The sequence below is a fragment of the Galeopterus variegatus genome, unplaced genomic scaffold, assembly GCF_000696425.1.
Source record: "Galeopterus variegatus unplaced genomic scaffold, G_variegatus-3.0.2 Scaffold208, whole genome shotgun sequence".
Taxonomy (NCBI): Eukaryota; Metazoa; Chordata; class Mammalia; order Dermoptera; family Cynocephalidae; genus Galeopterus; species Galeopterus variegatus.
In genome coordinates this window covers 469,185-496,011 of record NW_007726319.1, presented here as the reverse complement: position 1 = coordinate 496,011, position 26,827 = coordinate 469,185, and the positions used below count along the sequence as shown (strand labels likewise).

Here is a 26,827-nt window from a genome sequence, read left to right as displayed (position 1 = left end):
AGCCAGTGAGCGGGAACCGGTCTGTATGTGGGATCCGAACCCTCGGCGGGAGCGCCACCGCGCTCCCAAGCGGCGCACTGTAGCAGTGCACCACCGGGCCGGCCCAACAGTCATTATTTTCTATTGGTTTATAAAAATACACCTGTCAAGTAGATACCATGTTTTTGTTTGGTAAAAGAGGTCACCTTATCTGAGTCAAGTTGTTGCTCAGCTTTTTGTCAGTCTAAGAGGTCAACAGGCAGTACTTTGTGTTTTTACTCAAATGAAAGGTATAGTTTTGTTTTCTGCTTATCCTTAGGCTCCTACACATCACAAGTTCTTAGCGATGTCCTGGATCCTACTGTGAGAGGCAGGACGTAATGGAAAAGAAGACTAGGTTCCACCGTGCTGTGCTGTGGCTTCTGGCTCCATCCAGGGAACTGGGCCTGGCAGGGGCACAGTAAGGCCTAGGCACAGTGCTATGGTTTAAATATCTGTGTCCCTCCCAAAATTCATGTGTTGAAACTTAATTGCTAGTGTGATAGTTTTAAGAGGTGGAGCCTTTAGGAGATGATTAAGTCATGAGGACAAAGCCCTCATGCATGGGATTCGGGCCTTTATAAAAGAGGTATGAAAAAGCCTCTGCCCCTTTGCCCCTTCCATCCCTTTTGCCATGTGAGGACATAGTGTTCGTCCTCTCTGAAGGAGGCAGCCTTCAAGGTGTCATCTTGGAAACAGAGACTGGGCCCTCACCAGACACCGAACCTGCCATCACCTTGACCTTGGACTTCCCAGCCTCCAGAACTGTGGGAAATAAATTTCCATTGTTTATAAAATTACCCAGTCTGTGGTATTCTGTTACAGCAGCAGGAATAGTCTAAGACATGCAGGACAAAATTAAAGAACTGCACCCCCATAATGATATCTCAAGTTCATATTCATGTCAAGGCAGCAGCCCTCACTCTGGGCCAAGTACATTTACTGGTCAGTTTCTCTCCCTCTCTCGGTTTCTCTCTGTTTCTGTCTCTCTCTTTCTTAAAGTAACGTTCAATTACAGCAAAATATAAGAACTTTTAATCAATGATAATTTATTAGAAAGCAATGACCTTGGTTCCTTTGCTGTTCCCAAGGTCACCCTGAGTCTCCACTCTGGCTTTACCCATAGAGGAATACTACTCTCTTCTAAGAACTGCCCATTTGCTCACATATTAAGTAAGGTTCAATGAAAGAGATCCTCAAGAATTCCAATAATAGAATCATGGTAACTTACAGATCTAAAATATCCAATTTTTAGTTTTTTTGCTTTATTTGTAAGTTTGCCAATGGTCCCTTAGTTCTTAAAACATAGCACTACTTTAGGGATAGAAATATAACCTAAAATTAGACTATGAGCTACTGATTCATGGTCATATTTGCTGCCTGTCAGAGACATAAACTGATTTAGTGCTTGATATGTATAACTTTTATAAAGAAAACTGAGTTATAGTTACATTCTCTATACAGGTTTTTCTCTCCTCCCAGAAAAATGCATCTCAAACCAACCAGCGAAGTCATTCAAAAAAATAAACAGAAACTCTTAACTCTGCCCAAACGTGACAAAGAATGAAGGAAGAAATGATGTCATCTTTATGCAGCAAAAGTGTCACATAAAAGCACAGAGCTTTGAGGTAATCTTACGTGTGTGCCTATGCAAAGCCATTACTGAAGAGAGGAGACATACACATCAAGAGTTTCATAAGTACAGAGGACAAACGTGTCCTCTTTCCACATTTGCCTCCATAAAAGAGAAGTTGGTCTAAAGGCAAAGTGTAGTTGGGAGGCCTGATATTAGTAAACTTCTCATTCTACATTTTTACATAAAATTCATTTCTGCATCTGTTGTAGAAATATCCAGAATATTGTCAAATATACTGGTGTCCCAATTATTAACTGAAGTGAGGGTGGGTGGATTTTTTTTTACTGTGATAAAAAACACATAACATTTACCATCTTAACTATTTTTAAGAGTACAGTTTAGTAGTGTTAAATATTCACATTATTGTGCAACCAATCTCCAGAACTTCCAGTTTGCAAAATAAACTTTATATTCATTAAACATTAATTCCTCCTTCCCTCTCCCTCAGTCCATGGCAACCACCCATCTGCTCTTTTTGTTTCTATGATTTTGACTACTTTACATACTTTATATGAATGCCATCAGACAGTATCTGTCCTTTTGTGACTGGCTTATTTCACTTAGTATAATGTCACTGATGTTCATCCATGTTATAGCACGTGACAGGATTTCCTTCTTTTCAAAGGCTGCATAATATTCCATTGTATGCATGTAATACCACATTTTCCTTGTCCATTCATCTGTTGAGGGACACTTGGGTTGTTTCCACCTCTTGGTTATTGTGCATAATGCCACCATGAACATGAGTGTGCAAATATCTCTTCAATCCTGCTTTCAGTTCTTTTGGATACATACTCAGAAGTGGGATTACTGGATCATGTGGTAATTCTATTTTGAATTTTTTGAGGAACTTCCATATATAAGAGGGTGACTGACTTAAATTCACTATTAGAAAAGTATCATTACCATTAAAACTGCCTTCTGTTTTATTAAATTATTTCAAGACTAGCAGTCTCCTTTTTGCCTTGGCTACCAGGAAGTTCAGAATCAAATTTAAGTCTTAATTATACGAACTGTACTGGTAGTTATAATCTGCATACTTGTGTTATTATAGCTTTTACTTGGGCTTTTTTAGTTACAAGGATCTCAAGCCATAAAGAAGAGGGGATTTATTGCAGAGAGGAAGAGGCTATGACAGGAAAGCCACTGGCCAGTGAAGCTGCACTAGCCTCTCTCTCTCTCTTTGGCTCAGGGCCTCTCTTATGGTATCTCTGCTTTTTCCTGTTGGTGCAATAATCTATTATCCTTTCTCAATCAACTGGTGTCTACTGACAGCTCAGCTTCTGTTCTCTCATAACTGGAGCTTTCAAGTGGACATCACGGAACACAGAGGATTTTTAGGGTAGTAAGACTACTCTATTTGATACTATAATGGTAGATACATGTCACTACGCATTTGTCCAAACCCACGGAATGACAACACCAATAGAGAACCCTAATGTAAACCCTAATGTAATCAGTTGTAACAAATGTACCACTCTGTAGGGGGATGCTGATGGGGGGTGGCGGCAGTGCATATGTGGGGCAGGAGGTATGTGAGAACTCTCTGTACCTTCTCGATTTTGCTGTGAACCCAAAACTACTCTAAAAAACCACAAACAAACCTCAAATTCCATAAGAATGACACTAAGAAAGACCCTCTAAGATTCTCATGCCTCTTGCTTATGGTTGTCTCTACGCTTTAATAACCAATGGCCTGGAACCTGTACCTCTTAGCTGTCTTTTTGTTTAAATCGGCAGTTCTCAAACTTTTGGGTATCAGACTCCCTTTACTCTTAAAAATTAAGAGCTCTGAAGACGTTTTTAATTTTGGGTTGTATTAATATTTATCATAGTAGAAAATAAAACAGAAAATTTTAAAATATTAATTCATTAAAATAACAATAGTATATTTATAATATGTTGATATAAATAATAATCTGTGAAAAATAACTTTTTACAAAACAAAAAATTTAGTGAAAAGAATGGTACTTTTTCTTCATTTTATCATTAATGCCCAGCTTAATAAAAGACAGTTGGGTCCTCATTCTGCTTTTGCAATCTACCTGCACATATGTTAGAAAATGAGAGTGATGCGGCCGGTCTCAAAAAGGACCAAAAAAATAAAAAATAAAAAATAAAAGAAAATGAGAGTGAGAAAGGCAAACATCTAAGAATTATTATAAAAATAGCTTTCTCCTCCCGGATCAGTTTGTGAACTACTGGTTTCAGTGACTGACCTGACTCTGGGCTTTGCTTAATCTTCCTTTCAGATTCTGCCAGTTTGCCTGCAGATTTCAAAGAATTATTCTCGTTTGTTTGTAACTATGAAAAGAGGCTTCTCGCAGGTTACCAAACAACGGGACATTCTCTCACCCAGGAATTGAGAAGGTAGGTGCCTTTTCCCCTCCTGTAGAATGCCTAATGACTTTAATCTTTTCTGACGATATGTAGTTTAGGAAGTGGGGGAAAGGAATGCTTTAGCTGCAAACCCTCAGCCTCGGTTCCAAGCTTTGTAAGAAACCCCTACATTTCTAAGAAGACTGACATTATGCCATGATGCATGGAAGCATTGGAAACAAGGGGAAATAAGATAACAGGTTTGTGTAACAACAGCAGATGCTTGCCTCTCCAGATTTAAAATATCACCTACAAAGAAAACAAATTCAGGTTTACAAATTCTTTCTATAAATTCTTGTTCAAGTCCAGGTTTACATACACACAAAATACACAAAACAGCAATTTCAAGGTCTCTGAACATAAACTGCTTAATTGCCTGGGTGTTCCTCCTCTATTTTACCTGGGTATTTAACAGTTTACCTGTCACCATCCTTTCTCATCAATGATAACACATTTTTGTGCTTTTCTATCCCCAGTCCCCCAACACTGACTGTAAGTAAGCAGATGTAGTTGGCTTTTCAATGACACATCTCCCAAGAGGATGGAGGGGAGAAAGTAAAAGAGAAAAGACACACAAGTTTGGATGCAACCACGTCCAAGACTGCCTCTGGCAAATTTCAGAATTTTAAGGACAAATGCTCTTGGAAGCTGTTCAATAAATGGGGAATATCATGCTCAAGGCCAAAATCTGAAGGCAGGACATTGATGTATTACACAAAGAAAGCCAGATCAATATTCTACACACCCATTACCATTCACAGACAGTGAAGGAGATAGTATATTTTAAATAACATTTATATACAATAAAAATTCTGCTGTAAAATTAACAGCAAATGACATGAGAGATCAGTTTACGTAAAGTCTAGCTGCTGATACTCATTTTTTAAACAGAAAAAAATAACTCAAAACTTTTAAGAAAATTATTCTGAACAAAAAAAGCTGCCTGCTAAAATTGAAAATTGCTTATAGCTGATTTCATAATATTGAGCCTAACAGTTAAGGCTGGCGACTACTGTTCCTATTTATGAAAGCAGCTGGTAAAAAAAGTTTGGATCTTTTTAAGTTTTAAATTTCCTGGAATTTTTGAGTTTGTAAGGGGTTCTTAGAGATTACCTAGCACAACCATTCATTCCTTAGAGAAACCGAAGTCCAGAGATACTAAGGAACTTATCCCAAGGTCACAGGCTTACTTGGTTGGTTGCACAGCCCAGACTTAAAACCTGGGTCTGTCTCTTGATGTTTTTTATCCACTGATCTTTTGACTCACACAAACCTCAAGAAGCCGCCTCAAAATAATACGGAAACCCATGATAATGTCTCACTGAATTTCCATGAGCAAAGGAAAAAATTACAGTGCAAATTCTTTTTTTTTTTTTTTTGTCTTTTTGTCTTTTTGTCTTTTTCCGTGTCCGGCAACGGATCGCAACCCTCAGTGTCGCCCCCGTACCGGACCGGGGACCGGCAACGGGATCGCAACCCTCAGTGTCGCCCCCGTACCGGACCGGGGACCGGCAACGGGATCGCAACCCTCAGTGTCGCCCCCGTACCGGACCGGGGACCGGCAACGGGATCGCAACCCTCGGCGCCGCTCCCGCGCCTCGCTCAGCCAGTGAGCGGGAACCGGTCTGGATGTGGGATCCGAACCCTCGGGCGGGAGCGCCGCCGCGCTTCCCAAGCGGCGCACTTATCCAGTGCGCCACCGGGCCGGCCCTACAGTGCAAATTCTGAAGTCACCATATTCTTCGGAGAATCTGGATAACAATACATTACAACAAACACAAAAGAAAGATAAGCACAAAGCACCACACACCACTAATTTTGCCATCATGATCCCTGTTGCTCAAGTCTGACACCTGGAAGCAGGACCAACTAGTATGCTATGGACACAGACCAATCAGAACAGGTGCTGGCTGTGGACAGCAGCCACTGATGTGCACTGGGCTGAACACAAGCTCGGCCCGGGAGTTATCTTTGCTAACTACCCTTTCTCCCCATTCAATTTCTCCTATACATTGAGTCATCAGATCCTTCCTTCCTTCTTGAACCAATGCCCTCCCAATGCATTTCCAACTATACTACACTCATCCTTGCCAGTGACCTGCAGGTCCTGCTCCCTAGCCTTTACTATATGCAGTCTCTCCCTTTCCCCAGTCTCCATCACTTAACAAACCTATCCTTCTAGGCAAGGCTGAATGGTCTACTTTCATATAATCACACCAGACATACAATTTCCTTCTGTGAATTTCAAGAGACTCTGTAGCTCTTCTTTGCTATTGATCACAATCTGCATTAAACTAGAGCTATCTATGATCAGATTATTTTATCTGTCCTTGTAGTAAATTTTAAGTTGAAAGGAATGAAGTTTTCGTTTTCCTAATGCATGTGTCTCCTATATGTCCAGCATTTTTCCTAATGCATAATGTAGGAGAGTTAATTAATAAAGCTTTATAAATAAAGGAATAATCATTCCTTGACTTTTTTTTTTTTGGGTAAATCAAGTCAAGATTTTAATTGTACCACTATTATAAACACTCCTGCCTCAGGGCATCTGCATTGTCTGTACCTCTTCCTCAGATATCAGCATGACCTCAGTCCCCCAAACTTCAAGTCTTCTGCTCAAATGACACCTTCTCAATGAGGCCTAATCTGTCCATCTTTTAAAAACTGCAATCCATTCCTCTACCCCACCCTCACATTCCGAATCCCCCTTACTCTATTCTATTTTTCCGCAGAGCACCTATCACCTTTAGACCTTACAACATATTATGTTTCATAGATTGGGGCGGGGGTAATATTTTGTTCATTGATGTATCTCAAGCACCCAGAACACTTCCAGGCACATAGCAGCTGCTCAATATATATTTATTAAAAGAATTGAATAAAAATGCTATTGTAAGTACTATATTAATTTACATATAGTAGTTCTCTATTAATATACTTTTGAAATGTCTGAAAATAGTAACATGTTATACAAACATGAAGTATAAAATTTTTTCAGTGATGACTGCAGTAATTAAGTGTGACATTTATTAGTTTGTATTTTCATTTAGACAAACCATCAGGGAATGATTAAACAATTTGCTCATTAATAGTAGGCTTGGAAGTAGGACCTAGATTTCTCATTTGGGTGTTCAATGCTAACCACAGAAGATTTGAATGAAAATATGTACAATTAGCTAACATTCAAATAATAAAAGAAAAAAGGAAGAGAGCCTAAATGCTAAGCTATTACTTTTCTTAATCAACGTGGGAAAACAGAACAATATATATTTTTAACTTAAATCTCAGGACTAACCAATGTTTGACTTCCTGGGTCAACAGAAAACACAATAACGTGTTGCTTTTCCAAGCTGTTTCTAACCATGGTCTCCATACTAACGTGTTATAATTATCTTTTTTTCTGGATTTCAATCCACAAATTTTCAGTCTTGAACATTATTCAAACAACCAAATATCCATATAACAACTAATGAACAAAAACCGAAAGCCAACATTACATGTAAAACCCAGTCTTTTAGCCAAAAATGGTGCTCATAAAAGAGAAACTAGTTTAGGAATGATGAGTTTTAAAAATTGTCTTCAATCTTGAGGAGGCAAATAATTGTGTAAAAAACAGTACTATTTAATTTCAGATAAAATTATTAACCTTATCAAAAAGTAAATTAAAATTCATCTGTTACTGAAATGAATAGAATTTCTGCTATAAAAATGATAATTACCGTTTACTGAGGACTTACTGAGTGTCAAGACCTTTATATAGGTCACCTCATGTAATCCACACAACAATCCCACTAGGCATATATTATTATCCCCAATCAACAATTGAGGCTTATGCAAACTTAACCAACTTGTCCATGATTATCCAACTAAAAGATGGTAGAGCTGGAATGCAGAGGCAGACCTTTCTAGAAGCCAAGTTTATATCAATTTGTGCAAGGCTCTCTACTGGGTATTAGAAATGCCAGTGCATATAATATGCTTCCTGCCTTCAAGCTGCTCAGGCCACTTGAGGTAAAGAAAACAAGGAAACTAATACTAAATCCCTCCTATTTACCAGACACTTTTAGAGACCATATGTGTATTATTTTATTTAACATACAATGATATAAATGAAATATACATGTAAACTAATAATTATCCCATAAATACTGAAGTAGAAATTTAAACTAAGGCTATGAGAAGACTTAAGAAAGAGCCTTTTAACCCTGCCCTGGAGTAAGATAAGACAGGTTTGAGGGTTTACGCTAGTCCTTAAAGGTAGAAGAGGAGTTCCTGAGAGGTCCTGAGGAAAGCAGGAGGTCACTGAGGAATAATATCTATTTTTGGTAAAGGGGGCTCCATAAACATGGGCACAGATAGATGAACCAAACAGTAAGTTTGATATTTGGTAGGAGAGTTTAGATGAAGCTAACAAAGTGGGAAGGAATTAAGGGCTTTGAACATTACCCTTCTGGAATTGTTAGGAGTCTATACACAGTGGAGCGGCATAATTACGCTAGGATTCTGGTTATGTGATGGTAGAATAGCTGGAGGAAACCTGAGAAAGTAGGACCAATCTGGGGCTTCCTGCAACAGTCCAAGCAAAAGCTGCAAGGAACAGAAATTTAAAAAGTACTAGTGGGAAGGGACAAAAAGGGACAGAGTCTGGAAACAGTTAGGAAGTAAGGCAGTAGGCCTTGAGCACTGATTACGGTGAGGTCTGAGGGAAAACGTGTATCGTATTTCTGGTTGTGGCTATTCAGTGATGCCAGTTACTGAAGGAACAGAGGAGAAAGAGCCTATTTTGGAGAAAAGAGATTTCTATTTAAGATATGTTCAATCAGAGGTGTCTGGGAGACTCTCAAGTGTGGATGCCAAGTCGGCAGCTGCAGTGTGAGGCAGCTCAGAAGAACAGGATGGGCCATTGTCCTGGGACCTGTAGGTGTGAGATAACTAAGTCGCAGGAGCAGATCACCAGGGAAGAGTACACAGCAAGAGGGTGGAACCTTGGGGAGCATCACACCTAAGGTTTTGCAAGAGAAGAAAGAACCAGTAGGAAAATCTGGAGAGAACTCAGGGTTTACAAAATTTTAAAAACCACACCAAATACCCAACCATGACATCACTCAATCCAGTGGAAGGCCCCTTCTGGCTCCTTTTCCTTCCTATTCATGACAGGAAAGCTCTGGGCTGAAGAACCTGCCCTAATGTTTTGACTTTTCTCCAGTCCAGAAAAGCAGTTGAATCTGTGTGATTGCTGCTGATGAAAAAGCTATGTGTTCTTTGTGCCAATATCGTTAGCAGTCTTTGTGCAAATGTATAATTTGCTCCAATGAACTTAGGGTCTAATTTTGATCATTTTCTTCCTACACTAAATGAGCATGTGTTTATAAAAATGTAAAACATTCACCAGCAACTGAGAGGAGAATTATTTCCCCATCTGCAACAAGGTGAAGCTGCGGATGAGTGCGGTGTGGAGCCCATGTTCACGGTGCAGTGCAGGAGGAGAAGTAAATAAACAGGAGGGGCATGCACCTGTAAAGAAAAACTATTCTGGTTACCACTGTCCTGGGTCACCATCGCATCCAACTGCAGTCAAACAAAAGGCTCACAAGCCTAGCACTGAACTTCGGGAACCAGGGCATACCTAATACCACTGCCCTCTCAGCTAACATAAGCTTCTAACCAGCAAGCGGCATCCTTTTACCAAAATTGCCTCAGATCAGAGAGTAGGTGGAACAGCACCAGGTGATGGCAATTCAGCAACCATAGGGGCTATCAAAGAATAACTGCCTGCTTCTCACATTTTGGCTCTTCTGAGCTCTCAAGTTTTATAGCAAAAGAATAAATGTTAGATGGCTCTTTGGGGGCTATGATTCATGACTCTGCTATTGTCAAGGTACTCTTGAGAGAAATGTCTTCAAATGATTAGCATGGAAATGCCAAATCAGCCCATCTGGGCTCTGAATCTTGCAATGTAAATGACAGTGACAAGAGAACCATGGTCCAGCTCTAGTTTGTATAAAATCCATCTACTAAATCCACATAACATAGATTTTAACCAAGGTTTCCTGGATACTGCTGCTGCTGCTGCTGCTGACAATGATGTTGACAGGAACTAAGATTTATGGAGCATATGATATGTACAGGCACTGTTCTAAGAGCTTTACATGTATTACATGAGATAATCCTGACAACTACCCTATGAAGTGGATACAATTATTATACCCATTTTACAGATAAGAAAACTGAGACACAGAAAATAAAGCAACTTGCCCAGTGTGACACAATTAGAGCGGGTAGAACTGTGATTTGACTCAGGCAGTCTGATTCCAGAGCCTGTACACTTAACTCCTATATATTGTCAACTCTTCAGACTACAGTTGTCCCTCAGAATCTGTGGGGGATTGGTTCCAGAACCTCCCCCAGATACCAAAATCCTTGGATGCTCAAGTCCCTGCATTTGCACATAATCTACATAATCCTCCTATGTACTTTAAATCATCTCTAGATTACATATAATACCTAATACAATTACAATGTACATGCTATGTAAACAGCTGTTATGCTGTATTGTTCAGGAAATAATGACAAGAAGAAAAAGTCTACACATGTGCAGTACAGACATAACAATCCTTTTTTTTTTTTTTAAGTATTTTCAATCTGCCATTAGTTGAATCCACAGATGGAGAACCCACAAAAGGCCAAAAGTATACCCATTCATCCACTCACTCATTAATTCAGTCTATAAATATTAACGGAACACTTGAAATTCATGGGCATTGTACTGGGTACTATGGATATAACAGAGAGTCAAGGAGACAGTCCCTGCCTGTGGAGCTTATGCTGAATGTATGCATTGATCTAATCATTACACCAATGACTGTAAAATGGCACTATGACAACTGCTACGTAGGAGGGGCACTCAGTGCTAGGAACACTTATAATCCAGGGGCATGAACTGTTGGAAGACCAGGGACGGCTTCCCCAAGGAAATGAGAAATAAATTGAGATCTGAAGGATGAGAGTTAAATAGGCAAAGAGCAGAAGGAAGCACTTTCCATGCAGAGGGAATAGCAACACCAAAGCCCTGTGAAAAGGGGGAACACAGTGAGCACAAGGGACGGAGATTGGGTTGCTGGGGCTGCAACGCCGAGGAAAGGCACTGTACAAAATGGGCTGCAGAGGTGGGCAAAGCTAGTCCTGGCAGGTGACACAGGCCATGTGACGAATTTTGGTCTGTGTCCTAAGAGCAAGGGGAAGCCACTGGATGGGTTTTGCCAGGGGATATGACATGATAAAATTTGTATTTGGAAAAGATTCTTCTGATTCCAATATGGAAAACAGACTGGAAGCAGCAGAATGGATATGAGACGACCAGTGAAGGGGGTAACTGAGGAGTCCGAGGAAGAGATGATGGGGCAGGGTAACGGCGGTGGTGGTGGTGATGATGAATACGAAGAAGGGGTAGATGGAAACTGAGAGGTGTTTAGGAGGCAAAAATCAATAAATGATGAATTGGACATAGTTGAGGGAGGAAGAGTGAAGATGACTCCAAAGACTCTTGGCTCGTGCAACAGAACAGACAGTGGTTCCAGACACTAAATTGGGAACACTGAGAAATTCCAGGAACACAGGGAGGAACATGAGTCTGATTTTGAACGTGGTTTGAGTTTCCTTTGAGACATTCAATAGGAAATATTAAGAAGGAAGCTGGAACCTTAGAGAAAAGGTCTGGATAGAGATAGAAAGTTCAGAGGCATTGTTATACGAGCAGCAAATGAAGCCATGGCATGGATGAGACTGCTCAGAGAGAAAAGCAAGGGGCTAGGAGCAAATGTTCGAAACTCCAATACTGAACCAGAGCTGGCTAGAGGACATCCTGTGATGGAAACAGCCAGAGAAGAAGAAGAAAACCAGGACAGTGTTATGTCATGGATGCACAAAAAGATACTACTTCAGGAAGAAACAGCGAATAGCGCTAAATGCCACAGGGAGGCCAAACATAATGAGGATTTTAAAACGTCAGTTGGATAAATCCACATTGTGGTCTTCTGTGACCACTGTCAGAGCTGCTGTGGTAGACTGATGGGACCGGAAGCCAGACTGCAGTGATTTGAGCAGAGTGGGGAGTGTGGAAATGTAGAAAGTGACTACAGAGGACTCTTGAGAAGTTTGATTATGAGAAGAAAGAACATCAGATGAGGCCAGAGTGAAAACTGTACTTGCTCGCTGGCTGGCTTGCAACCTCTGAATTGTTTTTAGTCCCATGTGCCAGGTTCTGTGCTAAGAAAGAATCTGCTCCATGAAGGCAGAGATATCTGGGTCTGTTTTGTTCATTGCTTTATCTCCAGCACCTAGAACAGTGCTTACACATGGTAGGGGTTCAATAATCATTTTTTTTTCTTTCAAGTAAATTGTGTATTAAATCCAAGCATAAACCATGTGGTTAGAAATAACATTTTTTTTTTTTTTTTAAAGATGACCGGTAAGGGGATCTTAACCCTTGACTTGGTGTTGTCAGCACCACACTCAGCCAGTGAGCAAACCGGCCATCCCTATATGGGATCCGAACCCGTGGCCTTGGTGTTATCAGCACCGCAATCAGCACCGCACTCTCCCGAGTGAGCCACGGGCCGGCCCCAAAACTGTGATGTTTTTGTTCTTGCTTTTAATACAAAGAAACTTGAGTGTGTTAAAAATCCAATGGGAAGGATCCTGAGGGAAGAGAGATTATTAAGGTATAAGGCTCCTAAGAAGGTAACTTGGAACACAACACACTCATCAATTCCCAGCCATGGCCACTCTGAAGCATACATGTGCTGCGTGGATGTGAAACATAACTCCAGTAGGTAGCATAAAAGTGATTTAAATCCACCACTCACTCTGCTAGATCTCATCAGCACAAACTTAAAATAAAGGGCAATCTGAGTGCTCCTGCAGGTTTTCATGCTACAGAATCGGCCTAAAAGTTGGATCAAGAAGGCCTTCAGGAAGGCTTTCAAAAATTCACAATTGCAATGGAGGTGCCAAAAAATTATCTCAGGTCAAAGAATGCTCTTGGCATCTGCATTCATTACTGCTTGACTACGTTTACTGACACCAGTACTGAGCAAAAGATGACAGAGCTACATGTGTAATGACATAATTAGGGGACACAGATTTGTCCTTCAGATGTTCCAAAAAGGTTTGTGATCCACACAAATGCTGAAAGCACAGTAACTCCCACAATAACAGCAAGTGTTTTCTTTGACAAAACCACCTTTGGTGAATTACATTGTATGAATGAATAGTAATCGACTAGAATGGCAGCACCCCAGGACTATTTTTCTGCTAAGCACAGCTCCAACATCTGAAGTATTTATATATCTATATCTAAGTTTATTGTAATTTATTAGCACAAGCTCAGAAGAAAGTGTCTACATAACAGTCTATAAAATAAACTCCTTACATTAGAAAGTCCAGTGACTCAGAATGCTGAAATGGTTGTCTTTCATGGTAGAAACCATGGTATAATGAGATAATCACAAGCTAGTATAAATAATAGTGGAGTCATGTAACAGTTTAAAAGAAGGAGGTCCTATAGATTCCAGGCCCACATTTCTCTGAACATGGAACTTCCTATAACTTTCTTCAAGTTTACCCTCTGTTGCTTTCATGATTGAGATATTATTCATAAATGGTATCACATTAAAAATCCTGGAAAGCAGGGAAATTCCAGAACCAACATCAAGTCTTCTCTAAGTACAAAACTTGGAATGCATCATGATGACTGATTGTATGGGAGTCTGCTGTAGCACTGCTCTTTCTAAGCTGATGAAGGTGAAGGTTTTCAAAAGACTCTTCTCCAGCAGTAGTGGACTGACTGTACACTCAACTTGCTTGAGTATAGCTGAAATGCTTTTTTCATAAGCTACTTGTCATCAATGTAGAACGTGACCTCACCATTTGGGTTCAGTCCCCATAGGCTCATTATAACCCACAGTAAGAAACAACTCAACCAAAACACCTTGTTAGATTAAATGCTCAAATCATCCCCCCACCCCCCAGCCTTTAACAATGGCTAGATACACAGAATAACATGAGCTCCCACCATATGCTCCCAATTCATTAGTGAACACCCTAGGGCAATGCCTTGCAGTTGGGTTGTCCTAGTTATATGAAGAAATCAGCCTGGTATAATACTAAGAAAATCTGTCCAGGGGTCAAGGAAGTCCCAGTTCTGCTACCAGTATCTTGACATGTAACCTACCCACAACATAGCACTTCATCTAGACAAGGGTGGCATCAGAGGCAGAAAAATTGAGTTCCCTTTCAAGTCTAATATATTCTGATCACCCCCAAGAGGATTTTGAGTCCTCCTCTTTCAATATCTTTGGATACTTCTTCCTGAAGGCATCATACCTTACATTCACAAAGTTTCCAAATGTTAGAACAATGTTAGAGAAACACTATAGATACAATATTATCAGGAATACTGGTTGAATAGTGTCCTCAGAAAATTCGTGTCCACCTAAAACCTCAGACTGTGACCTTATTTAAAAGTAGGATCTTTGAAGACATAATTAGTTAAGACAAGGTCATAATGGATTAGAAGGAGCCCTAAATCCAATGACTGGTGTCCTCATAAGAAGGGCACATGAAGACGTAGAGACACAGAAAGGAAGGAGATGGGAAGATGCGGGCAGGGATTGGAGTGACACATCTAGGGGCCAAGGAATGCCAAGGATTGACAGCAATTACTAGAATGTAGCGAAAAGCAAGGAAGGATCCTCCCCCACAGCCTTCAGAAGGAGCATGGCACTCCTAACAACTTGATTTCAGACTTCTGGCCTCCAGAATGGTGAGAGAAAATTCCGTAGTTTTAAGCCACCCAGTCTGTGGCACTTTGTTACAGCAGACCTAGGAAACTAATATACCAGGTATTGATATGCTGCACTGGTAATGACTCATCTTGCTCTCATAGAAATATATAAAGACTGTTACAAATACTGTAATATCTGGGATCTTCTAAATATAATAAAACACTTGGCACTCAAGATCACGGTTTCAGATGATAAAAACAGCTCCACTGATGCTCAGATTTCCTACGAGAGGATGCTAAATATTATATTTTCAAAGAGGTAATGTCTCCTTTTTATTTGAAAAAGTTATATGCTCTCTTAACAGAAATTACTTTCCTCTCCCTTGAAGCTTCTGGAGAGGGGGCACTTTTTGCTTCCCTGTTACAGCAAGAACTCTCTGCCTGAGTACTTTCCATTAGCTTTAATAAATTCCCAATCTGCGAAATTCTGCCAAGACATATACCATCGTGAATTCCATCATGTGACACAGTTGCAGAACACTTCCTCTAAAGAATACCCCTGCTGGAAGAGATGGAATGATGCTCCTTAGAAGTTAATTTAATTTGCAAAATATGAATCTGCAAATAATGATAAATGATGTGAGAAGGCATATTCCTTCAGCGATCCCAAAAGTTCATCAAATTTCCAGTCCTAGGTAAAAAAGAAGCAATGAAAGACTTATTAGTAGCATATTTTAGGGTCCCACAAATTATAAGGAACATATTATATTTCTACTTAGGCTTCTTATTTACTTGCTTAATGTACCTCTGTGTATAAATTTCAAGAAGTAGGGTACAGATGTCAAATTCTTCTGTATGCCCAAACTGGTCATTTGAACACAGGATCTGCTTATATTGTGCTAAACTGTTGAGAGCATATTTACTTTGCCGGCCTAATGCCCAACTTTGTTTTCCACATCCTGATGAAATGAGTTGAAATGCCTTCTTTCCTTCATTCCACTGACATTTCACAAAGCATCTGCAGTGGCCCAGGTACTCCGTCAGGACACAAAACTGAAGCAGATCTGGTTTCTGCCCTCAGGCAGTTCCCAGTCTAGGAAGGGGACAGACCCATAAACTGTGGAGATTGCCTTGGCTTCAGGCACACAGACAGAGGTCCCGTGCCAGCTGAGCTGCTTCCTTGCTAAGTAAGCTGGAGACAGAAAACTCTCCAGGTCTCAGTTTCCTTATCTGAGACATGTGGGTAATACTTCCTACATCACAGGATTACTGTGAAGCTGGAATGTAACACAGAGTGCCTGGTAGATGTCCAATAAGTGTTTAGTTCTAATGCCTTTTTCTTTCCCTTGGGTAACCCATGTGAACTAATAGTAATATATACTATAAGAGTATAATAATCACAAGAACTACCAAAGCAACAACAATAAATCCATACATGGTCAATGTCATTTATTTTTATATAATAATCACTACTCTGAATGCCAATCCTTATATAGATCAATCCTTTCTGTCATCTCAATCAAATTTCCCATAATACATATATGAGATTAATCTTCAGAGAACAGAGATTGTATCATTTGGAGTCTTGTTCAAAAAAATCTTCAGCGACTATGCATTTATCTTGGTAAGATAATTAAAAAATTGGCTCCCTAACAGTTTTAGTGAAGAAAATATTTCATCTCTTTAACTATCCTATAGCCATTATTCAGCAGGGTTGGTAAAAATTAGTTTAATGGAAATTCTTTATTTCTGTGTTGACATTTCCTCACCAGTCAATTATCCCTCTTTAGTACAATAGAAAATATGGGGTAATTCAATGCTGTACCCCACAGATATATATAATCAACTATGTTTCAATAAAATAAATAAGTAAAAATAAAAATACTTTTCAATTAAAAAAAAATCTAGGGTAGGGATAGGGGAATCTTCCATGTTAGGGACTCAATTCCTTTACTATTAATTTTGAGTCAAGGCTTTCACAGTACCTCAATTAATCCTCTCCAATTTGGTTGGTTTCTCTCCAAACATCTCCTGCACTTTGTTTCTTCCATTTCTTCACTGTGCAATTAATTTTGCCTGAAATACCTTAGCTTCCTATCTTAAGCTAATCAGATCCTAGCCCATCTTCTAAATCCAGCTCACCTCCAGTCTCCATGGAACTGTCCCAGACTAGTCTCTCCCACTCTCTCCTGACCTCACTGTCTTTCCACCATCACCCTCATTGGGGTACTGCTACTTTCACTGTTATTTGTTTACTGTGTGTTACTTATTATATAACTTCATTTTTCATGGTCTCCCTAACTGAATTATAAACTATTTGAGACCAGGAGCCACATACTGTGTTAGAAATGAGCATAATCTTTTGCAAACAGTTGATATTTAAATATTTGTTGCTTGGCTAAAATAGATGACACATAACAATTGAAAATTTTAAAGTTTTACTTCAGCATGAATAGCAGTGAGCACACTCTGACCGATTTCTTTCAGTGTTAAAACAGAAGACATTTCTGAAAACTCAAGACAAATTAACTATTGACATAACTTTTTCCCCTATAAAAGGTAATTCCATTTTGAAAAAAACACTTTATATAGTAATAGAATTGTACAGATGAAACAGAATTTAAGCAGGTGCTTATTAAAACCAGCTATTATTAAATAATAATAGTGTTTGTACTTTAGTCAATAAACTTATTTAACAAGTTATTCATTGAGTTCCTAGTTTGTACAAGGAACCACATGAAGATCTGCTGGGAAAAGAGCTGAGTAAAAAACTGGCCAAGTCCTCAACACCCAACACTTTAATAGAAGAAACCGATCTAACATTTTACAAAACAAAAGTTAAATAAGCAATATAATATAGCTAACCTATTGAGTACTATGTGTGATTAATCTCAGTAGGTAGGGCTCAGGAACCATCGCCAAAAAAAAAAAAAAAAAAAAAAAAGGAACAATAACATTTGAAAGTTTGAATGAGGCCTTGAAAGATAATTAAAACTTTGCTGACCAAAATGTCAGAAGGGAATTCTGGGCTGTAAGATCAGAAAGAGCAAAAGGTATAGGTATGAAACTACACTCTCACCCCATCTTTAGCTTCTCTCAGTAAGTGATCTCACCTGCTACTTCATGGGAAAAACTCACCTACATCTCAAAACATAATGACATCCCTGTCTCTCTTTCCCTTCTGTCTCAAAAGCGTCCTCATTCTTCCCCACAGCTAAGTTCTATTAATTATTGTGGACCCTCTTGCTGCTTGTCTCCTATCGGATCTTGTTCCAGTGCTCACCCTCTATTTCTCCTTCCCTTTGTGGCCAAATTTTTGAAAGAATGATCTGTGTCTGATATCTCTACCTCATCTAATTCACTGCTCAGTAACGTAAGTTTAACAAGTCTCTTAAATCTTTCACAGTGTGTTCTTTTTATTTAGTAAAATAAAACGAAATAAGAATTTAATTTCTAATTTCATCCTTTCTTTGTTTTAAAATAAGTTAATCAGTATTTCTTCTTAAAATTGGTTTGCTAATTTCAGGAAACAGAGAATGTATAGTCTCTGAGTAGGATTTCTCAGGTCCAGAAAGTAAACTATTAAACAGCTGAGATGCCATGTATTTTCAGTAAAGAACCTGTTACTGTAGCAACCAATTAGAATCCTGAACCTTAAACATGCTGTTCTCTCAACATATTTTTCCCTAAGTAGCTCTTCTTCAGATGAGAATAGGAAGCGCGCACCATTTATTTTCTTCAACAGCATAAAGGGGTTCTGTTAAGGAAATGATTTCGTATAAGCCAAAGTCCTCAATCTTTTTCAAAAGATCGGAATAAGATAAGGTTTGATATCCTGCCACTGTACTGACATAACTAGAGAAGCGATGGGGTCCTGGCCCCTGATAGATGCTCTGGTTCTCTGGCAGTTTCATTTACTAAAGGAACAATGGTGACAGTGGTTTCTCCCCTTACATGTGACAAATAGCTGGAACTCTCCATAAGGTACTTTGCTCACCTTTCTTGCCATCAAAGCCAAATTTACCAACACCCACACTGATTTGAAAAGCGCAAAGAGCCACCCATATATTACCCATATATAAACACAAGTGTTTTCATGGACAGCGAGTGTTATGCAAACTGTTCTATGAACTGTTGGGCAATATATGGATCTCAGTTCATCTTTTCGGATTTCCTTTGTAATGAACACTTCAGCTCATTAAACAACCCAGTTATCTCCCTTTATCTTTTAAAAATAAATTTATCCCACACGTACCCTTCCTTTCTAAAATGGCTCTCCTTCTGTGGTTACTAGATGTGGGAAAGAAGGGGGGTGGTTAGCAAGAAATTGGCTAATGGACACAAAGAATGATTATGTTTCATAATGAATATACTAATTATCCTGGTTTGATCATCACATATTGTACACAAGTATCAACAGTAAACTCTGTACCCCACAAATATGTATAATCAATTACATTTCAGTAAAAATAAAATAAAATGGCTCTCCTTAAAGTAAACAAAGAACGGTATCATAAACTTTTGTTCTCCTAAGAAACAGAATTTACATTCCTACCAAATGCATTGGCTATTACAGAAATTCTGTAAGTATTTGCCAATAGGCTGATTTACATTTAACAATATTGGTAATATTTCCATGAAGGCCACTGAACAAATGTTTTGGTTAAAGATCAAATAGAAATTTCTGGCCCACCTCTAACAATTGTAGGGGCCGTAGCAAGACTACAAATGGAGGCCCATATTCCATGTCTTAATTTTTAAAAGTAATAAGTTCAAGTAGTAAATAAAACATGGTTTTATCCTTCAGTCTTGACAAATATACCTTCAACTACGTGGAGGTACAGGTTCAAATTTAGAATTCTTAGACTCCTCCAAGTTCCATACCACAGTGTGGTGACATGCCAGGGCCAGCTCACACCCTTCTCCTCCTGTTTCCCAGTCCTGTGTGGACATCTTACCCACCTGAACTGTTAGCCCTTAGCCATCCTCAGGTCTAAGGGAATAATCACTGGTTTTATCCCCCTAAGGACAGACCCAGAGAAAAGGCCCATGTTGACCCTTGAGGCAGGCTCTGAGCTGTTTGGGGGCAGGAAATTCCAGAGTTTCAGTATGCAGAGGATGGAGTGGAAGGGAGTGAGGGCTTGGGGAGGGGTGGGAGGGAGGGAGTGAAGGTTGAGGCTGGTCACATCCCCTTGACATCTAGATATTTCACTACGTGGGAAACTGTGGCCAGAGGAGGGCCTTCTAATTCACAGGTCCCAAAGCAGGGCTTCTCTTGCCCAGGACTAAAAAAAACACTAGATAATTTACACTTGCCCAGGACTAAAAAAAACACTAGATGAAGAATTTACCAGATCAGTCTTATTATCAGTTAATAAACTAGTTGAAACTAAATGTACATATATGAAAAAAGATTAAGTAGGAAAATAAAACCTGAAATTCTCATCTCTAATCACTTCAGTTCCCTGCAGATCTGGAATCAAAGAGTCTAATATTTATCTGGATCTACCCTAGAGTCTAAATCTATATTCTGTGCTTTTTTTTTTTTTTTTTACAAATTCATACAAATTTACAGAATTCTATTCTCATGCTAGAGGGAGCTGAGATGACAACAAGCAGGAGAAAGAAGAGGCGAAAGAAGAAAACACGGAATATCAAAGACAAGATCAGACATGCAGATGTAAGAGAAAGCACTTCCCCGTGCTCTGCTACTTGTGTGGCAAGGCTGAGGACAGCATAATTAACCACCTGATCAAAGCCACTAGTATGACAGCTTGCTCTCACTACTGCAGATCCCGGCAGTTCACTTGCTGGTCTTGGATGCCCCTATCCTAGCCCCTGTGTACGTGGCAGGTCAGATAGAACCTGGTTGGCATTTAAGTGAGACTGATGACAGCTCTGCCTACACAGAACCTCTCACCTCACCATAATTTGCTGCACTGCAGTTTCCACTTTACTTAGCAAGAAAATGATTCTGTTAACTTGGGGGAAAAAAAACAACTAATAAAAAGTTCTCATCACAATACATAGTATATATACATAGTCCACAGGAAGGGAAGTATTTCAACTGGAAATCTTATTTAATGTACTTACTGAGATTGTACCATTGTCTAGACCTATGGACAGTCTTCTTGTTTCCGGATTAAAAGACATGCATGAACATGGAGCTGAAAAAAATGAACATGTTGATGAAATTAACAAAACGATGACTCTCATCGATTCAGGAGTGCCTAACTAGGTAAAAGTGTAGCGCTATTTTTTCCCCACTATTTCCTGCAAAATAGTTAATTTAACTCCCACTCACCAAAAAAGAAAAACAGTAATTTTACAACCAACTCCTAGTTTTTCAGTTATCCTTTTAATGAATATAACAAGATATTCTCAAACTGGGCAAAATCCAAGGGGCTTTGTCTCAGCTTGTTCTGTCAGTATTGAGTCGAAAGTTTGCTTGACTAGATGAACAATACTTTGTGCTGTGTAATCTTTCTGTCACCACTCTGTCTCTTCCACTCAGACCCCATCTTGAATAGAAATAACTTATCCTTTTTAAATTAGGGAAACAAAAGAAAGATCTCATTATCTCCCCGCCCTCTTCACCCACACACATACACATACATACACACGCTAGTACAGAAATCTATTTTTTGATTCAGAATTGATTTGGGGCATGTGACCTACCAGGAGTCTTTTACTCCTGGCATTCGGAGGGTATACGAGAGGCTGCTGATTGAAAACAAATGAGGATGTGTTTCAATCTAAAAGAGAACCAACTGAACATAGGGCTAAACACTGTAGGAAAAAGACCAGGTGAGTCAGCATACCCAGTCCTGGACTGGGACTCCCTGTTCCACAAGACTGACTGCCTGAGTACACCTGAGCCTATGTAAATTAAATATGCTCAGAAGCCACGTGTGGTTAATGAGAACTTACTAAACAGCAGCTTCCAAGCCTCTGCCTTCTTCTCTATCTACACTTGTTCCTAAGAATGGGAGCCTTTTGACAGTTTACACTGTAATAAAATAGCTGCTCTAAAGAGTCCATCACAATTTTTAAACGTCTCCCTTCAGAGTAGCCCTGTAGATCATAAACTACTTATTATCATAATCGTAATCAACATCAAATATTTTTATCCCTACTTTTCACAGTTATGATTAGAAGTCTTACCCAAGGTCAGTCACACGGGGGGAAAAAGCTGGAGAAGATTTAAAAAGATAATTCAAACACACAGTCTCATTTTCAAACACCCAACTTAGATTATCTTTAAACTATAAAAGAACTTCAAGTTCTACTGACAGAGCCAGTTCATAAACACATCACTTAATAACATTTTTTTCATATACAAGGGCCCTAAATAGAACAGAACAAAATAAAACAAAAAGACCTAAACTGCATAAAGTTTACTTTTTTTCTAATTTTCAAAGCATGATATATTCAGAAAACAGAAACATAAAAAAGAATTTTCTCCCAAACTTCCACCAGTACAGCAGACTATCTTCTTTCTATTTAGCCACAAAATGAAACTAGATTCCCAAAAATACACTGATGAAAAAAAGCAATCAAATGACACTTAATGCAATGCCCTAAGAAAATCAGTTTTACTTGCCCCTTGGCCTATAAATTATGTTGGCACAGTTTCTACACAAATGCTAAGATGCCAAGTCTCCTAATTCCATGACATTTGTGCAGAATTAAAATCTAATGATTTCATGGAAAATTGTCATGTTAGTTGAAAAAAATCAAAAGGAAAAAATTCTGATTATGTAAATTCTATTATGTAAAGCACACACACACATAAAAGTATACATGGAAAACTAAGCATAGTTCTTGTGTTCAAGTGATGAGATTATTTTTATAACACTGTCTTTAATCTTATTATTTGGCTGTTCCTATTAAAATTGATATTAAATGTCTAATGATTTATTAAGATGTAGGCAGGAGCATATGAAGCAAAACTTGATTGTGGCCCCAAGGGGCTACATACTGGCCAACACCTTTATCATTTAGCTGCCTGCCTGATCTAGAGGTATTTTCTATGTGATTTTCTCCAAAGTTCATATCTGGTTATGCTATAGTTAGAAAACCCACTGATCTCTGAATGTGATTTAAAAGACTTTCATCAACACTGCATATTACACTGCTATTTATTTCTTGTTTTTCCCTCATTTGTTATATTTCTCATTATTCTTTCAACAAAAAATTTAGAATGTTTATTACTTTCTATGCATGTGATACAATGATATAAAAGGTATTATTGCCATCAAGAATTTTATGGCTTGTGATCCCAACCGTATACGGAAACTTGTAAGAATCAATCTCACCTCCTCAGTTCAAATCGCTTTATGTATAGTAAGAAACTACCACCAGAATTTAAAAGCAAAAGACCTTTCCTATAAAAGAGCAAAAAAAGATATTTTCTTAGAAATCCTGCTGTTCTGGAACCCAGATGCCTGAACCCAAGATGTTCTAGACAGGTGAGTGCCAGAGCTAGAGAGCATTAGCTCCCAGCTTCCCCCAGAGGAACAACCCCCCCTTCAAAGAGGCATTATGGAAAAACACCAGGCAAACCTGTGTGTGTGTGCACGAGCATGTGCGTGCATGTCTGTCTGGGGAAAGACTTTTGATAAGTGAGCCTTAGGATACTCCTCAAACCATCTCCCAACTGTGACACTCTCATAGGAACAGGCCTTGGGTTGGTTACCCATAGTCCCTGGCAAGGCTGAGGAGGCAGGGAGTGGACTCAAAAGAATACTGATGCCCAGACTTGTTGTTACAGCAAACATCTTTCCTTCTAGGGGTCCGAGGAGTAGACAGATTGACAAAGAGAGCCTTCTAACCTCAATGCATGAGAAATTAACAAAAAAGCAACTCTGGAAGACTAGCACTATGGCCTATACAAAATGGGCTCCTAGCCATGCAAAAGAAATATCAAAGTGGCAAAACTGTCTGGGGAAGGAATAATGAGACACAGTAAAGTAAAGGTTATTATGGCCAAATGGTAAAGGGAATCCTTCAGCAGGAAGAATAAGGGGGGAGACAAGCAAAATGTAATTTAAGCACATTATTTGTAACTAGTTTGCAAAAACATGATGCTTCACAAATAAGAACTGCTTTAAATGCTGTGAAACTAATAACTCATAAGGCAATAAAGAAATAATTGGTCTCTCTTATGTATGAATGTGCAAGTTAGAGACGAACTGGCTGGGAAGGCTGTTCTATTCTCTCAACTTGAAGTTTCTTTCTTCAAAGGGTGAGTGAAGTGGCTGATCAGAACTATAAAAGTTTAGGGGGCCGGCCCGTGGCTCACTCGGGAGAGTGTGGTGCTGATAACACCAAGCCAAAGGTTAAGATCCCCTTACCGGCCATCTTAAAAAAAAAAAAAAAAAAAAGAACTATAAAAGTTTAGTACAGCTACCCTCTATTGACTTCCTCTATCCAAATTGCATGAAATCAATACAGCATGATACAAAATGTGAAGATACATTTATTCCCCTGCCTTTAAATGCTTCCCCATGAGAAAGGATAACCACACAGAGTAAGCTTTGTAGGGTGACCCCCATATGCCAACGCCTCTCACATACACCATGCTACATGTAATTGGCCTGAGACTGCTCCTACACTAACCCAACAATGGAAATTCAAGGCAAGCCACTGGTCTTGTTGATGTTATATTCTAGCTTCCTACATTTTCCCCAATGTTTTCATTAAAATGTGGGGGGGCGGGGGAATGACACAGTTTCTCGATAAAATAGTACAGAACTCACTTTCCATGCTATCTGAGTAAGATTTCCCATCCACCTTTTCTATCTCAGACTGATGATAGTCAAAAGAAATGTACTGGCAAAATTTTAGGAAGCAATGAAAGGTACAAATAAAACAAAAGAAATTTGTGCAGGTCTATGGGTAATGGGACCTTTTATTCTTTTATATTAGCATCAGAACTTCAGATCTTGACAGCCTGTCAAAGTATCACCTTTACAAGTAAACACTTTTATACTACGAGTGTTTGGTAAAATGAAGTTTTTGTAACTTAAGGCAAGTATTCAGCTTAAAGTTCAGAGAAAACTAAAATAAAGAGAAGCTCCAGTATGGGTGATTATATTAACAACCACATAATTAGAAGGGGGAAAAGCTCAAGAGATATGAGCCCTAGACAAAAGCAACTCAAGAGACCAACATCAACCTCAACAGTCTATAATTAAATGGATTAGAGAGAAAGTGGCTACTTGTATTTCTAATACTTTTATCCCACAATTGGTATAAAAAAAATTGCCGTTGCTTAAAAAAAACTTTAGTTGAGAGGAAGCATTCTCAAAATATTTCTCTATGGGGGAAAGTTTCCTAATTTCTATTACTTACACCTATAATTCTCTCATTTTATGACTAATTTATTTTCTGTCCTTTGCTGACCGGTTGAACTTTGCTCAAATAAACACAAGTTTCATTGAAGGTCAAGCCATGGATTTCAATCACACTGACTGCTTTACAATCCTAAAGGCATTATTTGGCAGGAGACACTAATCTTTCTCATGAGATGTTCTGGTTGGAACTTGAAAACTAAATAAACAATGGTACTTTCATGAATAAAACTTAAAGTTTAAAGGAATCATGGTGAAGTTAAATGTCAGGATCCCAGGATAAGAGGGCCTTCAATAGAGCCTCCAATGAGCAATGCACCTCCCACAAAGCAAAAATTTAATTAATGAACACTATTTCATTCAGCCCTGTTTGTCATAGGATAATATTTATCAGATTTGCAGTACTCAACCCATGCTTTATTTCAGTAAGCATATCTATATTTAGGATTTCGATTACCTAGCACTAAAAAGCATTTTTCATTTAAGTCAAACATTTTATGCACTCTGCTGAAATTAGCCATTTTGTTTTCTTTTACTCTAGACTGAATATCAGCAAAGTTACAGTGAATTAGAAATGGTCACTTTTTCTCTTAGGCACGTTCTAAGTTAAAGTAAAGTGACGTAACTATGGTAAATTTTAAAATGCCCTGTCAAATGGAAATCAAACAAGAGTAAGCTAAGTAAATGCTGTACTCACTCAGATTAATTAATACTTGATATCTTTAGTTTGAATAATCTACGTTTTCCTTCATTTTCACTAAAAATCAAAAGTTCCTTGGGTACATTTTCTTCTTAGTAAATACAGAATTAAAAGATCATATTACATTGCTATTTTTAAAAACACAAGTAGTAAAAACAGTAAGTTGTTTTTTACACATGGCTCCATAATACAGTCTATACCAAAAAGAAACCAACAAATGTAGCAATATACTTCACAACCAGGAACCAAGGCATTATTTAAAATAAGGTATAAATTAAGACAAAAGGATGAACATTTCCCAGTTATACACATATTCTCCCAGTCTGCCAAGAAATTCTCTCAATTGAGTTATACATATTTAAAAGTCACCAAAACAAGCACTACCTTATAGAAACAGAACTGCCAAGTTCATAACTTTATATATCTTTCTACCATTAATCTATCCACATGAACTTTTTACCGAGAACTGCAATGAACCCAGCAGAAGAAATTGGACAAGCACACAAACCACCTCCACAGTCTTTAATTATTCAAAGTCCTCCTCACTAATGGGAAAATTAACATCTGCAATTTACATACAAAATAGCTCATTTCCATTCCACATGTAAAACATATGAATATATCAATCAACTTAATCTTCTAAATCCCCAATTTCAAGTTATCTGTTGCCTTAGGATTACAGTTCCAACACATGGGAAAAAGAAACCAGCCATGACATCACATATTAGCCAATTTTTCCTAATAACTCTGGGTTAATATCAGCAATGATAGTATATATTGTTAAATACCAAGAACCTGAAAGTATTTTACAGTTACTTGATATATCTAACTACTAAAATATATTTGAAAATTTGAGAACAAAGAAAACAGACTGTTATGTTTCTGTTATGCTTCAAAGCAGAGAAAACGTAAAGGACTTGCCCAAAGTGACTTAGCAAATTGGTAGCAAAAATGAA

At 38.6% G+C, this 26,827-nt stretch overlaps 1 protein-coding gene across 1 annotated transcript in view; it reads right to left on the bottom strand.

Moving 5' to 3' along the window:
* The window catches only part of WDFY2 (WD repeat and FYVE domain containing 2), a 150,835-nt gene that overhangs the window by 48,158 nt on the left and 75,850 nt on the right, over positions 1-26,827 (bottom strand). The window contains exon 3 of the mRNA XM_008565829.1: positions 20,910-20,983. Within this exon, the coding sequence (XP_008564051.1) occupies positions 20,910-20,983 (74 nt within the window). The remainder of the gene's footprint in view (positions 1-20,909; positions 20,984-26,827) is intronic.